Raw genomic sequence first — 15083 nt, 5'->3', positions numbered from 1 at the left:
ACCAAGCAGATCACACGCTTCGACAATGATAAACTTCGGCAAAGGGTCGAGGAGTTTCAGGAGAAGGCTAGACCAAATGACTGTGACTTTAACAACGCCAAAAGTCTCCTGGTTGAAGCCGCCAAAGACGTTGCAGAAATCAAGAGAAGCAAAAAGCATGCCTGGTGGAATAGTACCTGCGAATCAGTCCTCCAAGAAAGACTCAATGCGTGGAAACAGTACTACTCTACGAAATCAGAAAATGTTTGGGAAACCTACAAAACCCAACGTGCCCAAGCAGCTAGGGTGTTCAGAACTGAGAAACGTAAATACGAAAAATCTCTAGAACAAAACTTTAGGAAGAATGAAAGCAGAGAGTACTACAGAGCCTTCAAACGCAAACTCACTGGCTATAAACCACCATCTCTATGCTTTGAGCGAAAGGACGGCACACTGGCGACGTCAAATGAAGAAAATTGCAGCATTCTGGCAGATTACTTCAAGAATTTACTTAATTGCTCTAAACCGCAAAGCCCCATCGAGACCAAGGAACCCTTACTCAGGTACCCAGATTCGAGACCACCCGACAGAGATGAAATCAGGCACCACATTGCCTGTCTCAAAAATAACAAAGCGCCGGGGGAAGACTCGGTAGTAGCAGAACTATGGAAATATGCCCCAGAGGAATCACGTGATATCTTGCAAAAGCAAATAGAAAAAATTTGGAACAAGGAGACCCTACCCGAAGATTGGAAAATAGCTTTGATCCATCCACTACACAAAAAAGGCAGCATGAAGAACATCAACAACTACAGAGGAATATCTTTGTTACCCGTGACTTACAAAATTCTATCACTTGCCATCCTGGAGCGTTTGGAAGCACAAGTCGAACATCAAATAGGTGAATACCAAGGAGGGTTCAGAAAAGGTCGCTCAACAGCTGAACAGATCAAAAATCTCAAAACGATCATCAGATATTGTACACTAAGGTCCAAGCAGTATGTCTCTGTCTTTGTGGACTTTAAGAAAGCGTACGACTCCATTGACCGGGAAGTCCTGCTAAACATCTTAAATGAATTTGGAGTTGATTTGAAACTGCTGGCATTAATTAGAGCCACCCTGACCGATACAAAATCCAAGGTGAATTTCGACGGATGTCTCTCGCATTCCTTTGACATCAAAACAGGACTCCGACAAGGTTTTGGGCTATCCCCGATACTCTTCAACTGTGTTCTTGAAAAGATCATCAGAACCTGGCGGGTGAGATTACAGGAAACCAACTACAGTCCATTGAGAATAGGAACCAAATCCAAGGGAATCACAACAGACTGCTTAGCATTTGCCGATGATATTGCTGTTCTCTCAAACAGCATAGAAACCGCTAGAGCTCAAGTTGAAATTTTAAAGGAAATTGCCGAACAAACTGGTTTGCAGATATTGTTTGAGAAAACAGAAGTAATGACTAACATCAAAGAGGCTCCACCAAAACTCCATACAAAATACGGGGACGTCACCCGAGTAGACAAATTCAAATACCTGGATGAGATCATCATGAAAAATGGACAGGACAAAGAAGCACTTCAGGAGCGAGTACGCAAACTGGAAATAGCCTACCAAACATCCCGCATAATCTACAACAAAAAAAATGCCTTTCCCAAAACGCCAAGATACGTCACTATGAAACAGTTCTGAAGCCAGTAGATCTATATGCAGCCGAAACCCTGTCTCTAAATGCCAACAAAGGACTCCTTGAAGAACTGGAGAAAAGAGAACGCAAAATTGTGAGAGGAATCTTGGGATCAAAGTACAGAAATGGAATCCACCATAAGAGATCCAACAAGGAAGTCTACAGCAAAATAGAGAAAATTACCGGCACAATCAGAAAAGGACGGGCACGATTTTACGGTCATCTGAAAAGAATGGACGGAAGAAAGTTAACTAAAGAAATCTTTCACTTTTTTGATTCAAACCCCAAAACCACAATTCCCTGGTTTAGAAATACCAAAGAAGACCTGCAAATGCTACATATCTCAGCTGAAGACGCCCTTAACAGAGATCTCTTCCGCAAGAAAATATTGACCAACGGGCTAAACCGAGACGAGCAACCGAAGAGAAGACACGGTGCCCCTTGGACAGAGGAGCGTAAGCAGGCCCACTCACAAAGAATGAGGGAAATTTGGACTCTAAAGAAGGCCAAGTTCAGTGTCAAATGCAACAAGACTTAACGTGGTCCTTGATGTCCCCAGCAAATTATATATATATATAAATAATATTAATAATAATAATTTGAGCTCATTCTTGCATTATTTACTCGTGGGTGAGAGAATATTGTTTTCAAGTTCTATCCATTTATCACACTCGGGTCAATCTCATCTATGAAATATACAGCAGCTGCTAAAGTTTAAAGTTTACTGTATATTTCATAGACTACATATACATGTAACTAACCCAGTATAGATGTTATAAATTCATAATGCAGATAGCTCCTATTCTTAAATGAAATAGGTTAATACTCTTTGGAAACGGTTGTATCTCAGGTAGAGCAACAATTGTTTGTCCAACCCTTGTCCCGTTTCTCTTCAGGGTCGGGTATGAGGTGAGATGAATCTGTTGTGGCGGGCTTTTATGACCGGATGCCCTTCCTGAAGTCAACCTCATCAGAAGAGTTAATGAGATGAAATGAATTACATGATATATGATAGTAGGAAGGGAGAGGGTGAAACCCAGTGCCGGCACTTAGCGTACTCCTGTCGAAGAGCACCAAGTGTTCTGCTCAGAGCTTAACATTCCTATCTGATGGACGAATCACCATAAACAGCGTCATGTGCCTTCCCTACCCTGCCAACCAACATTCTGATGGCGAACATTTTTTCGACCAGACTAGACTCTAGACTCTGAAATGTGTTGTGAAGAAAATTCAATAAAAATTGTGACTGTTAACAGATTTAATTCACAGTCACGAACAAGGACTAAACAAAACATGGTTATGTGTAAGTTTTCTCCTTGTTCAACACTTCCTGTATTGAGACTAAAGAACTATGAAAATGCCCCCTCAACAAAGCTAGAACCCCACCCTTTTGATGAAGCTAGGAAGCAGGAAGGAGCTCATTGGGAGCTGATAAAAAAAAGGATATAGAAGAAATGGGATTAATTTGGAGAAAGCCTGTCTATGTGAAGACGGTGTTGTATGAAGATGTGCACATTGTCCTGGTCCGAATCTTCTCTTTCAGTTACCAGACTGACCCTGCATTGTGTTTATTCCATCTTCCTGTCATTCTATACCCAAACACACTTGTAGTTCAGTGACGTTTATGCTGTATTGGAAATTCAAAATTTCCTTGTTTAGCCCTACAACCTCAGGAAATTAAATTTTTTGTACTTGAACTCACCATAATCAGTTTGGATGAAATCCTCACTAGAGTTCTGCATCCAGCACTTGTAATTGTTTTTTGTGAGAATTTGGATGCCTTGTTCCTTTAAGTGCTGCACGTCCCATGTGAAAAGTGTGCTTCAGAAGTCTTGCTGCATTGTTAGACCCCTTTGGTCCTAGAGAGCAGTGCATAGAAGAGTGGATCATTTGTATGTGGTGTGCCGTGCCATTCCTGCATTTGCTACAGAACTGAAGATCTTCCTGTGTTGGTGGCATGCTAGTGGCTGAGTGAAGTTGTTACTGAATTGTATTTGTTGTCTTGTTCCTCAAATGTCATGTGTGTGACTTTAGTTGTTTGTGGTGTTGAATGTCCTTTGTGATTTGTGTTGTGTTGATTGTTTCCCTCGCTCTTGTGTTTTTATGTAGTGTAATTGCTGTGGAATAGTTTTAAGACTTGCAAAGTTCTGGTAGTAATTGGTAGTGTACCTGGTAGTGACATTTTTTTTTTTTGCTCGATTAATGATAGCCAAGTGGCATTGTCACTGTTTCTCACCTAGGTGATCGCAATTCATATCCTGGCCAATATATGTGGAATTTTTTAAAAGGAAAAGTTGGAATTCATATGAAATTGGAGGTTATGCGGTCTTCGTCGTCGCCAGGCTGAGTGGCTCAGACAGTTGAGGTGTTGGCCTTCTGACCCCAACTTGGCAGGTTGGATCCTGGCTCAGTCCGGTGGTATTTGAAGGTTCTCAAGTACCTCAACCTCATGTCTGTAGATTTACTAGCATGTAAAAGAACTCTTGTAGGACAAACTTTCGGCACCTCGATGTCTCCGAAAACTGTCAAAAGTAGTCAGAGGGACGTAAAATCAATAACGTTATTATCTTCGTTGTCGTCCTTTTGTATTTTCGTGTTTGTGTCAGTCTCATGTTTCTGTTGCCCTCTTTTCCTAAACTAACTTGTCATTGCGTGTTTCTTTTCATGTTCTTGTCTGTATATGTCTTGGTAATGACAAGTCAATGTGGGAGGAGGGAGCTACAGAAAGAAGAGACAAGGAAAAACAGAAAAAGACAAATGCATTCTCCTCTTTATACTTTTCTTCCTGGCATTTTATATATATCTACCTAGCGAGTTGGCTGCACATTTTGAGCCAGGTAACTGAGCTTGCATGTGAGAGATGGTGGGTTCGAATCCCACCATAGGCAGCCACAAAGGTTTTCCATTTTCACACCAGGCAAACATGAAGACTGTCGCTGCCTTCTTTCCAGTTCTTGCCCCTTCCCTTCCTTGCATTGCTGAAAGCCTTCAGTGTGATAATGCAACTTTAAACCAGTAGCGGAAAAAAAAATTAAAATGTAGTATTGGTGGTTTGAAGGATATTTAAGGAAAAAACACATATTGTTGATTTCCTAATCCCTTGAACCGTGGTCATAATCTGACTGGAAAACCCCTTCTGCGAGGTAAATGTTGATAGATCGTCTTATTTAAAGTCCTATATTGATTCTAGGTACAAGTAATTACTGACAACTGAAAAGTGCAGTAAGTAGTTTCTGTGTATACTTACACATCAGAGGATGCTCAGAGTTGCTTTTTGTGCCTAATATGAATCAACTACAACAACAGCAACTCTTCAACCTGGTGTGAAATTCTGCAATCTGAATTATTGTAAAGAATGAAATTTAAGCCAGTTTAGCTTAGATATGTGGACTAGTTAAAATCCTTCCCAGAAAATATCTAAATATGCCACTTTCAAGAGAGTGTGACAGGTAAATGTCCTAGTCACTGGCCTTTACCAGAAAGCAGCTATGGTTCGAATTCTGCTCCGTGTATCTGGAATTTCTGAAAAGAAAGTTCATGTCTCTGTGGGAATGATCACAATATTAAGTCACATAAAACTCAAATCTTGCTTTTCGCCGCTGCCAGAGGCTGAAGTTAGTCGTTTGCTAGTATTACCCACCTAGAAAAAAAAAAGAATTTCTAGATTTGTTTTGTCATCCAGTCTTCACTCACCCTTGGGCCAATGTATGTCAGTAAGCATGTGAGTGTCCGACTCGTTGGCTGAACGGTCAGCGTACTGGCCTTCGGTTCAGAGGGTCCCGGGTTCGATTCCCGGCCGGGTCGGGGATTTTAACCTTAATTGGTTAATTCCAATGGCACGGGGGCTGGGTGTATGTGCTGTCTTCATCATCATTTCATCCTCATCACGACGCGCAGGTCACCTACGGGTGTCGAATAGAAAGACCTGCACCTGGCGAGCCGAACTTGTCTTCGGACACTCCCGGCACTAAAAGCCATACGCCATTTCATTTCAGCATGTGAGTACTTGTGTGATGTGTTGTTGATGTTTGGGTTTTTGCCTGATGCTTTTTGTGATTTTGTTCCTCACCTTTATTAATTGTGATTCTTTGAAGTATTTGTGTATGGTATTTGCTTGGTTTAAACCTGAATGTTTAAGCATATAAACTTCCTTTTTGATTTCATTAGTATTTAAAATGTTCATTGAGATTGTAGACATTCCAGTCTAACCTCCAGAGTTTGTTTTTGTTTTGAAGCAATTAAATTCATTTGAAAGTATGGCAAGTAGAATCCATTTGTACAATTTGTTCCTGGTGATTTCCGACAAAAGAGTAGTGTTACGAAAATGTTGCAGCTTTGGGCTGGGAAGACTTGGAAGTAAGAAGACGAGCGGCTCGACTAAGTAGTATGTTTAGAGCTGTCAGTGGAGAGATGGAGTGGTGTGACTTTGGTGGAGCTTTTAAAAGTAGGAAAGATCATAATATGAAGATTAAGTTGGAATTCAGGAGGACAAATTGGGACAAATATTAATTTTGTAGGACGAGGAATAATTTACGGGAAATGTTTGATAATTTATCAAGTTCTTTGAAAACACTTAAGAAAAAGAAGCTGCCAACTGGGGGACAGCCTTAAATGTAGGTCTTGCATTGATTGATTGATTGATTCAACTTGCTGATTGACGTGTTCAAACTTTTGAATGACAATGAACACCCAGTCTTTGTTTTATTTTCCAGAAATTTGTGTTTAGAAAACAGGTTTTTTTTGTTCCTTTATATGCATTTTCTCCAAATTCTTTTTGTCATAAAAATTACTTACATTTTTCTGTTTGTTGTGACATTTATAATGTTAAGTTATCTGCCCCTGAACTAATTTGTTCCTGGAAGTTAACACGGTATATTTAACCCTATGAGCAGTACTGCCGTCTATTTACAGCAGTGTTGCGCGTGGCCCACGGGAGTCTATTTACGTTCTCGAATTTTGCCGCTGAATAGTACCGCCGTCTATTCCTGTTTCATGTTGAATGTTTGAAATAGTTTCCTGACATCGTACTGGTGGGTTTTTAGAACAATATTGGGGGATGATTGATATGTTCAGCTAACTTTATTCTGTGTTTTATTACAGCTCGTATGTTCTGTGATGTTCCTATAAAAGCTCCACTCAAGCTTATTCGTCTACTAATGTAATTCCAAGCCATATCTCCACTGACAGCTTGGAACACACCGCTTAGTGGAGCAGCTTGTCTCCTTACTCCTAGTCTTCCCAGTCCAAAGTTTGCAACTTTTTTCTACCAGTACTCTTTTGCCAGGAATCGCCCAGAACAACTCGGGCTCCTTTCCTTTGGATTTTTGCCAGTTCTCGAATAAGTAATCCAATTGAGGGTCCCATACAATGGAACCATACTCTAATTGGGGTCTTACCAGAGATTTATAAGCCTTCTCCCTTACATCCTTGCTATAACCCCTAAATACCATCATAATTATATGAAGAATTCTGTAACCTTTATTTACAACCTTGTTAATGTGATTCCAGGTCTCAGATTATGAGATTACAGATTTCAGATTATTTCAGAATAATTGTCATCGAATGAAAGAATTTTCATTTTTGACAATATTTGAAAAGAATCTTAGATGTAAAACGATTATTTTTAAGAGAGTTTAATGTAGAAATGTTATCTTCATAATCAGTCTGAACAAACCAGATATTTGGATTAATGGGGGTCCAGGTAAAGACTTTTATGTTGCATCTGAATGTTACGTTTCAGGAGTAGGCTGTTTGTTGAAGCATAACAGGTTAATCTGCTTCCTTGTTCCATTTAATTATGTGGATATTTTTTTCTCTGTGAGGTTAATGATGAACTTACTGTCAAAGGTCATTTTTGATTAGTTAGATCACCTCAGCCAAAGTGACTGCAGTTTGGATACTGGCCAGTGCATGTGTGATTTTTGGAATGAAAATTGTTCCCACTGTGAATATGATTGCATGTGAAACTATAAATATTGTGGCTATAATCATATCAACCGTCACTTTAAACTCCAATGGCATTTTCTTTTTTAACTCTGTATTCTCACGTGAACTTAGCAATATTCACAGTTTGTGGACTGTTAAACTTGAATGAAAACAAGATACAATATCACTTAAGTATGTGTAGCTATCATTATATGATATCATGGTGTCTATACTGCAAAGAACAGTGGCCAATTTGAATGTGTGTTGTTTTACTATGTTACGTAACAATAACAGTTTTGTGTAATATTCAAGTAACATGACCTAGGACTTGTCCTGTATTTGTAGTTCATTCCCTATTGCTTTATGATGAGTAGTGGCCTTTGTGACTGTCCTCTTTCTTGCATGTGTTCAGAGGCTTAACCTTTGTTAGACACCACAGATTCCTTTAGTAGTTCCTATTTCTGTATATATGATAACAGATTCCTTAAGGATCTTGCTTGTGCAGGTACAATTTCATCGATAATTGTATCTTGGATTTTTATCAGTTACTTTCAGTTCTTTTTAAAATTTATATGCCATATATTGCTGTTCACAAAGATGTAAATATTCTCTCCATAATGAGGCTGGAGCCAGCAAGGACAGCTTATGTTAACTTGGAGAGACATGCGCCAGAAAAACAGATGGTGGGTAGACCAAGAACCCACTGGACGAACATCATTAAGATGGACATTGCAGATCGGGGAAGGACCCTGGAGGACGTCATTAACAACAGAATGTATCTCGATAAGACAGAGTGGAAGAGGCTCACCAACAGTACCTGGAAAACTGGAACTGTAAAATGATGATGATGATGATGAAGGATGCATGAAGTATGTGATCACATTTTCTTGTATCAACTGTACCTCCTTTCTTGGTTGTCTATTTATTAGAACAGCAACCAGGAAAAATCAGACAATGCTAAAAAACACAGTGTTAAAAAAATATCTACTTACACCCTGCCTAGTGGAACTACACCACTCACGAAACGTCCACAGACACTGTGACCCGGGGGTTACAATTAGTAATCCGTTTCTTCACAATGTACTTGAAGAAAGTGGCAGCCAAAGGGGGTGCAACCTCTCAAAATTGAATTCCTAAATGAGGAAATAAACTACGTTGGATTTATCACAGTTAAGCAACAACCGTGGTGGTCACTTTTTGGAAGGTGGTCGCTTCACTACACAGAAGTTGAGAGAGAACTCCTACTCACAACTACCTTCATGGACAGTAAGAGCACCTCCAAATGACACCAACATCGGTACAGTAAGAGGATATAAATTATTTACAGTTAAGCAACATTGGGCATGCTCGTCCCTGGGAACATTGAGCGCCCACTCATTTTGCATGGGAGTAGAGTTAGGATGCCTCCCATACACTGTACTTACGCTGGTACTTTGGGAGAGTACAGTCTTCAGTGGTACATCATGTTATTAGTCAATACTTAGACTTTTACAATTGAAATATTTTTATGGTAACTGAATGATGCTTATGGGGCTAGTTGGTACGTGCATTTCAGTAGACTTGACTGACTGTTATGCATTAACACTGTCTGACTTGATGAGGAAAGCAACAGGGAAACTACCTCACCCCTATTTCCCTAGTATGCCTCTTTAATGATGCATAGCCCATGTATAAAGCTGATGGCAGAGCTCTTGAAGGCTGAATACTCAACATACAGTTTTAATACACTATTAATGCATGGTGTTCACAAAGGAATATCAGAGTTTTAAATAGTTAGCGAGGTCTGCCCCAGGTTTGATTACTGGCAGACTAGGGATTTTAGTTCTGAATTGGAGCTGGACAACAGGTCTCTCAGCCTCGAAAGACCAACTAAGGAGTTTTCCAACGTGAGAGACCATGGGCCCGATCTAGAAAGCCAAGCAATACATATGAAGTAATTGCCACACCGGCCCTAATGCACTCCAGTATCAGTATTCCTATATAGGAAACAAACTGTGTACAAAAATGGTTGTTTCTTCACCTTGTCTCTTGACAGTTTGGGTTCTGCAGGGCCAGCAAGGAAGTCCTTTTCTTTTTTGAGGTTATGTCAACAATAAAGTGTATCTGCCACCGCTACATGCCAGTAAATCTAAATTGAGATTCATTCATGTCAGGAGCCTGCCTGATGGCAGGATAATCAAGTCGTCAAGTCTTTAATGGTCTGATTAGCTGATTCGGGTTCTGTTGGTGGAATGTATAGATGTGCACGTTCATCACACCAAACCTACTGATCAGAGTTGTGGGAAGAACTCTAGTATCAGTTCAATTCGTATGAGCCATACCTGTCTCTACCAAGCGCCAAAAAGCTGTGGAAATAATGAAAAATGATGACCGTTGTGAGAAGGAAAGAAGAGGGACAAGAGTGTAGTGGAGTTTGATAACCATTACATACCACTAAATGGCAGAAGAATGGTTGTCCTATGCGAGTCTTGGAGATGGCAATCTGTGAGATGGACAATCTGGCACCACCACTTAATCTTCTTGCTTCTATAAGAATACGGGTGCCTACCAGCCAGTGTCGTTTTGTCTTTAAAAGGGCTACTAAATATTAGCTGAAGTGTCAACGTAATTACAGTATCTATGCAGCCTAATACTGTATCCTGGAAGAAGAAGAGAGTTTGTCAGTTGACTTGGCCATTGTATCCTGTGCCTGTATATTAATAATAATAATAATAATAATAATAATAATAATAATAATAATAATAGTAAAATAGTAATTTTCCTATCTTTTAGCTGTTAAATCTGATGAACTACATTAAAATTTTAACATAATGTTTTCATAAATTCTAAGCGAATGATTTTCTGAATTGAATTTTTCCTAAGGGTGGTTATGTTCGGTACAAGGGTCCTGTTATGTACTGATCTGTACTGTGGAAAGTCCCCATCAGATGCTCCAAAAAACAAAACTACTTTAAACGACTATTGAACCCATGTCCTGATATCCTGCAGGAGGTGTGATGGTCATTGTGGTATTGATAAAACATTTTTCTCCACGATTCTCTGTCGTTGACTTGCTGTATTGTCCTTCCACATTTAGTGGTAATCCGGCTAATCCACCTTGTTGGGACTCTTTCTCATGGCCTTTGTTCCTTGGTTTTGTATTGACTGATCACTTTTTCCATACTTTCTGGTCAAATTATTTCAGTTGATGGAGCCAAACTTGGCCTGAGGTAGATATGCATGGGGTTTAGTAAGTTCAGTATTTCACTACGTAAGTATTCACCAGGCTGTAATTGTACTTTAAGTTGTATATATTAGTCAGTACTGTCACAATAACACTCTTTGTAGAAATTTCTCTTTGTTTCTTTTTTTCTGTAAGTTCCTTTAGTTTCTGCAATCTGTTTTGTGTTCCTTTTTTCTTTTTCTTTTTTTCTTTTTTCTTTTCTTTTGTGTGTAATGTCCCATACCCGTAGTGAACTTGTGACAACTTCAGTTAACTTCTAGCTAGCCATCAACTGTCTGCATTTTCTTTGTACTGGTTTCATCAAAAAAGATTACTTATCTAAGAATTGTCACATCACAGATGGAATGACAGAGCCATTGGGCAACGCCATGGCGAGTCCTGGGACAACAGTTCCGAGCCATTACCACCTGCACCCAGCTCAAGGTAACAATTCTTTTACCTGTGCTTTCTGTTGTCAGCTCATTAATCTGAACTAGCAGTTTAAGGTTATCGAGTGCAAGGCATTAAAAAACAAGCTTGTGTATAGAATAGCTCAGTGATATCATTGCTAGCTTGTCATGGAGGTGGCTGTGGTTCAAATCCCAGTCAGTGAAAGAGAGATATTCAAAATAGGTAGTATTGTCTCCTGTATGTGGAATTCTGTGCTATTAAATTGCTGTTGTGGTTCATAATCACCAGATTTAAAGCCATGCAATATGGAAAATTTACTTCCTCTTTATCCAGTATACAAAGTGTAATGAAACCCTAGATAAAACTTCAGGAAAGGATTTCTTACACAGTGAGAAGGATAGAGAAATTATAACAACATTAATGTGGAAATGCATAATTCGTAATTGACCATGCTTTGCGATACTGAAGCCATAAAAAGGCCATTTTTCTAAAACAGGACTTTATGAACTCGAATACCAAGAACCAAATTGTTATGCTATGCACATTGGTCAAATGAAACGTAACTTTCACACCAGCTACAAAGAACACAAAAAGGCAGTTAGGTACAACTGACACTCAACATTTGGTGAACATTGACAGCTCACACCACTTAACAGACATCATTAATAGATCTAAAATGTTTACACATTGAAAATAAAAGGATTTTAAAGACGGTATAACAATTTACATCGCAAAAGAAGCTAAGCCACCCTCAGTGAGCACACACATATAAAAAATTCATCCCTGTTTGCACTACTTAATTTATGAACAACATTCCACACTTTTTGCCTTAGCACTTATGAATCCTACGGGAGGTTACTCTGACTTAGAGGTCTGGAATGTGGTTTAGGATATTCTTATCTGTAGTAAATTCTCTGAATTTACACAGCGTCTTGGGCTTTCAGACATTTTAGTAGGTTGTTATTTATCAATAAAAATATCATCTTACAAGATACACTTTAATTTAGTTCATACTTCACCCACTCAAATCAGTAACATAAATGTAATCCCAAATGCACGACGGCGGCGGCAACAACAACATTAATAATAATAATAATAATAATAATAATAATAATAATAATAATAATAATAATAATAATAATCAAACTACGAATATAATTCTATGAAAAGCATTCACATAAACGAAAATGACACAACAGAAAATTAAAGGAAAACTTGCTAGCCCATTAAAAGCTGATTAGACAACCCTTGAATAGTTTCCAAAAACAATTTAAATAACGATAATAATATAAGAATAATAATAGCCTGACTTTTTGGCTGAATGTTCAGTCTTCGGTTCAGAGGGTCTCCGGATTTGAGTGAGGTGTGTGTGTGTGTGGCTTCAGGACTGGGTGTTTGTGTTTGTTCAAACACTCTCCTCTTTGTATTCACACAACACACCACACTACCACAGAAACACGGTATAGCGATTACATCCCTCCACATAGGGTTGGTGTCAGGAAGGGCATTCAGTTTTAAAACTGGGTCAAATCTGTAATTGTGACACAGTTAGCACCTGTAACCCCACGGATGTTGGAAACATGGCAGAAGAAGAAGAAGAAAAGAAGACGAAGATGAAGTAGTAAATAATAATAATAATAATAAAAATGATGGCTTAATTTGAATGAACTCAAATGTCGAGTAACAAACTGAAATGTGACATATATAGGCCAAGCAAAACTAAATTTCTGCACCAGATTAAAAAAAAATAATGGGAGCACTGAAAATAAAACATCTAAAAGTAAAAATACATTGTTGTCATTAATTAGCCAGGACGGGGGGGGGGGGGGTGTATGGTATGGCAGAAGGTCAATTGATTGAATAGGAAGCTGGACTTGCGACAGAGCAGTTATTTTGCAACCAACTTGCATTCTTTGCTAGAGTGGAGGGAAGGGAGGACTTTATTAAGATAAGTTCCAAATTTTGAGTTTTTAAGGTTTTAAACTAATAAACATAAATGTTTATAAATGTCTAAATAATTTGAGCAGGATTTGAGAGAATCTGATGATCTTTCAAGAACGAAACACATCATTCTATTTTAATTAAGTTCTTTCTTTTTCAGGTATAATACTGTTGCCATATGTTTTCTTTTTCAGGTAGTTTATAAATGTACTTATGCAGAGTTAAGAACCTAACAGTTATTAATTACCATTCTTCATTCATAGCCCACTGCAACACGTCTTTACAAGGTGCAGCCCAGAATCTCTAGGAATTTGCTCATAAAACATGATTACTTACGTTAATGCCTAATTTCCATCATCACCTTCAAAGTAGTTGCCCTGGGCTTGAATACAGCAATTAAAATAGTTTTTCCCACTGTGAGAAGAACTTCACCCTTTCAATAGAAGTGTCTTTTTAGGGAAGCGGTAGAGGTCGAATTGGTTAACGGTGGTCATGGTTTTTAGTGGCAGGAAGAGTAGTGAGTGAGGTGTGTGTGGACGCATTGTAATTATGCAGTAACCAGTTCCCACTGTTCGAAATATCAGGTCTTTTGTGTCTCCTATCTTCCCTGTCATCTCAGAAAGTCTTTTTTATAACATTTGCAATAATTTTGGGAGTCGTGCATGATAGCGATCGACACAAATATTTGTTCGTTTTTCGAGATTCCTGGCCTTCTCTGAAATGTTCTTGCTTGGCTTAAAGCTTGTTCACCAAAACCCTGGATTCAACTGCAGTTTTATAGAGCCTGACAAAAATTTGCTGAAGCATAGAAATGTGATGTAAAGAAAAAGACAGAAATTAGGAAACTTGGGAACTCATGCACTTCCAAGGCTGCCAGTTGACAGACTGATAGTTGAACCAAGAGTCACCTACCATTTGAAATTGGTACCACTACTTTTCCATGCAGGATATTCAAATTCTTGGAAGTTCTGGTTAACACATTGTATGTTAAAATTACATTTGTTAATGTGTCAGGAGAGATTTTTAAAATGTCTACCTCCCACTTAACAATTTGACTACCAGGAAGTAGCCAGGGCATTTAAACCTCCAGCCCAGCCATTTTTAAAAGTCCTTGTCTGCCGATCCTGCCTTTTGCACTGTAGAAAAAGTTATTTACTTCTCCTATATTACGCTTTGAATTAATGTGAAAATCAGAACATACCTGGGGAAGGAATTCTAGTATGATTTTAAGGTGTGATATCTGGTGTCGCATGCTCCAGGGTGCAGAGGGACGCCACACTTCCTGCAGTACCATCTTGTGTCACATACTTTTTTCTTCTTTAGACAAACTCTACATCTTCTTGTCCGGTAAGAGTCAGTTTCCAGTGGTGGAAACTTGAGTAGAACATGTTCATTCACTTTTCCATCCAGACGTGATGTTTTAGCTGGTGTTCTTTGTGGGAGGGTCTCTGGTGAATGGAATGCGGTGGGGTGGATGCTAGTGATGACGAGTCGGAGAGAGCTGGAGAGGCTGTTCTGACTTGAGTTGGGACTGAGACTGGGACAGTGGCAGGAGGATTATGACCTTCAAGATAGTATCTGTAAACTGTCTGTATGAACTGTAGATAGGTAAATTTTGTTTGGGTATTGGACTGTTAGAAGAGGTGGAAAGAATTGAAGAGGGTGCATTGTATTAAATAGAAGAAAACTTTTTTGGGCCATTCACAAGTTTTTCACATGAAGGGCTATAGAGCAAGGTATTGGTCAGCTGTGTCTGTTCCATGCATGTGCTGATTGTAATCTGCAATTGATACTGGCTTCATTGTTTTTCTGTCGAACTTTGAAGTGACTTCAACCATTTCAGTAGAATGCATGGATGAAATCATTGTGACTATTTTCTTGTCCATCCAAGAGACAAGAAGAATTTCCCCATCACGTTTGAATGCCATTTCCCCTCTT

The 15083-nt window shown here is 39.0% G+C and overlaps 1 protein-coding gene across 4 annotated transcripts in view; it reads left to right on the top strand.

Moving 5' to 3' along the window:
• The window catches only part of LOC136886372 (transcription initiation factor TFIID subunit 3), a 199143-nt gene that overhangs the window by 72116 nt on the left and 111944 nt on the right, over positions 1-15083 (top strand). For 3 of the 4 annotated variants that reach the window (XR_010861781.2, XM_067159120.2, XM_067159118.2), the window contains exon 7: positions 11154-11237. The exons of the other annotated variant lie outside the window; for it this stretch is intronic. Coding sequence is in view for 2 of the 3 variants with exons in the window: in XM_067159120.2 (XP_067015221.2) it covers positions 11154-11237 (84 nt within the window). In the remaining variant the exon portion in view is untranslated. The remainder of the gene's footprint in view (positions 1-11153; positions 11238-15083) is intronic. 4 annotated transcript variants of the gene reach the window in all.

Source organism: Anabrus simplex, chromosome X (assembly GCF_040414725.1).
Source record: "Anabrus simplex isolate iqAnaSimp1 chromosome X, ASM4041472v1, whole genome shotgun sequence".
Taxonomy (NCBI): Eukaryota; Metazoa; Arthropoda; class Insecta; order Orthoptera; family Tettigoniidae; genus Anabrus; species Anabrus simplex.
The sequence above is the reverse complement of the archived record's forward strand: the minus strand, read 5'-3'. Positions and strand labels throughout refer to the sequence as shown.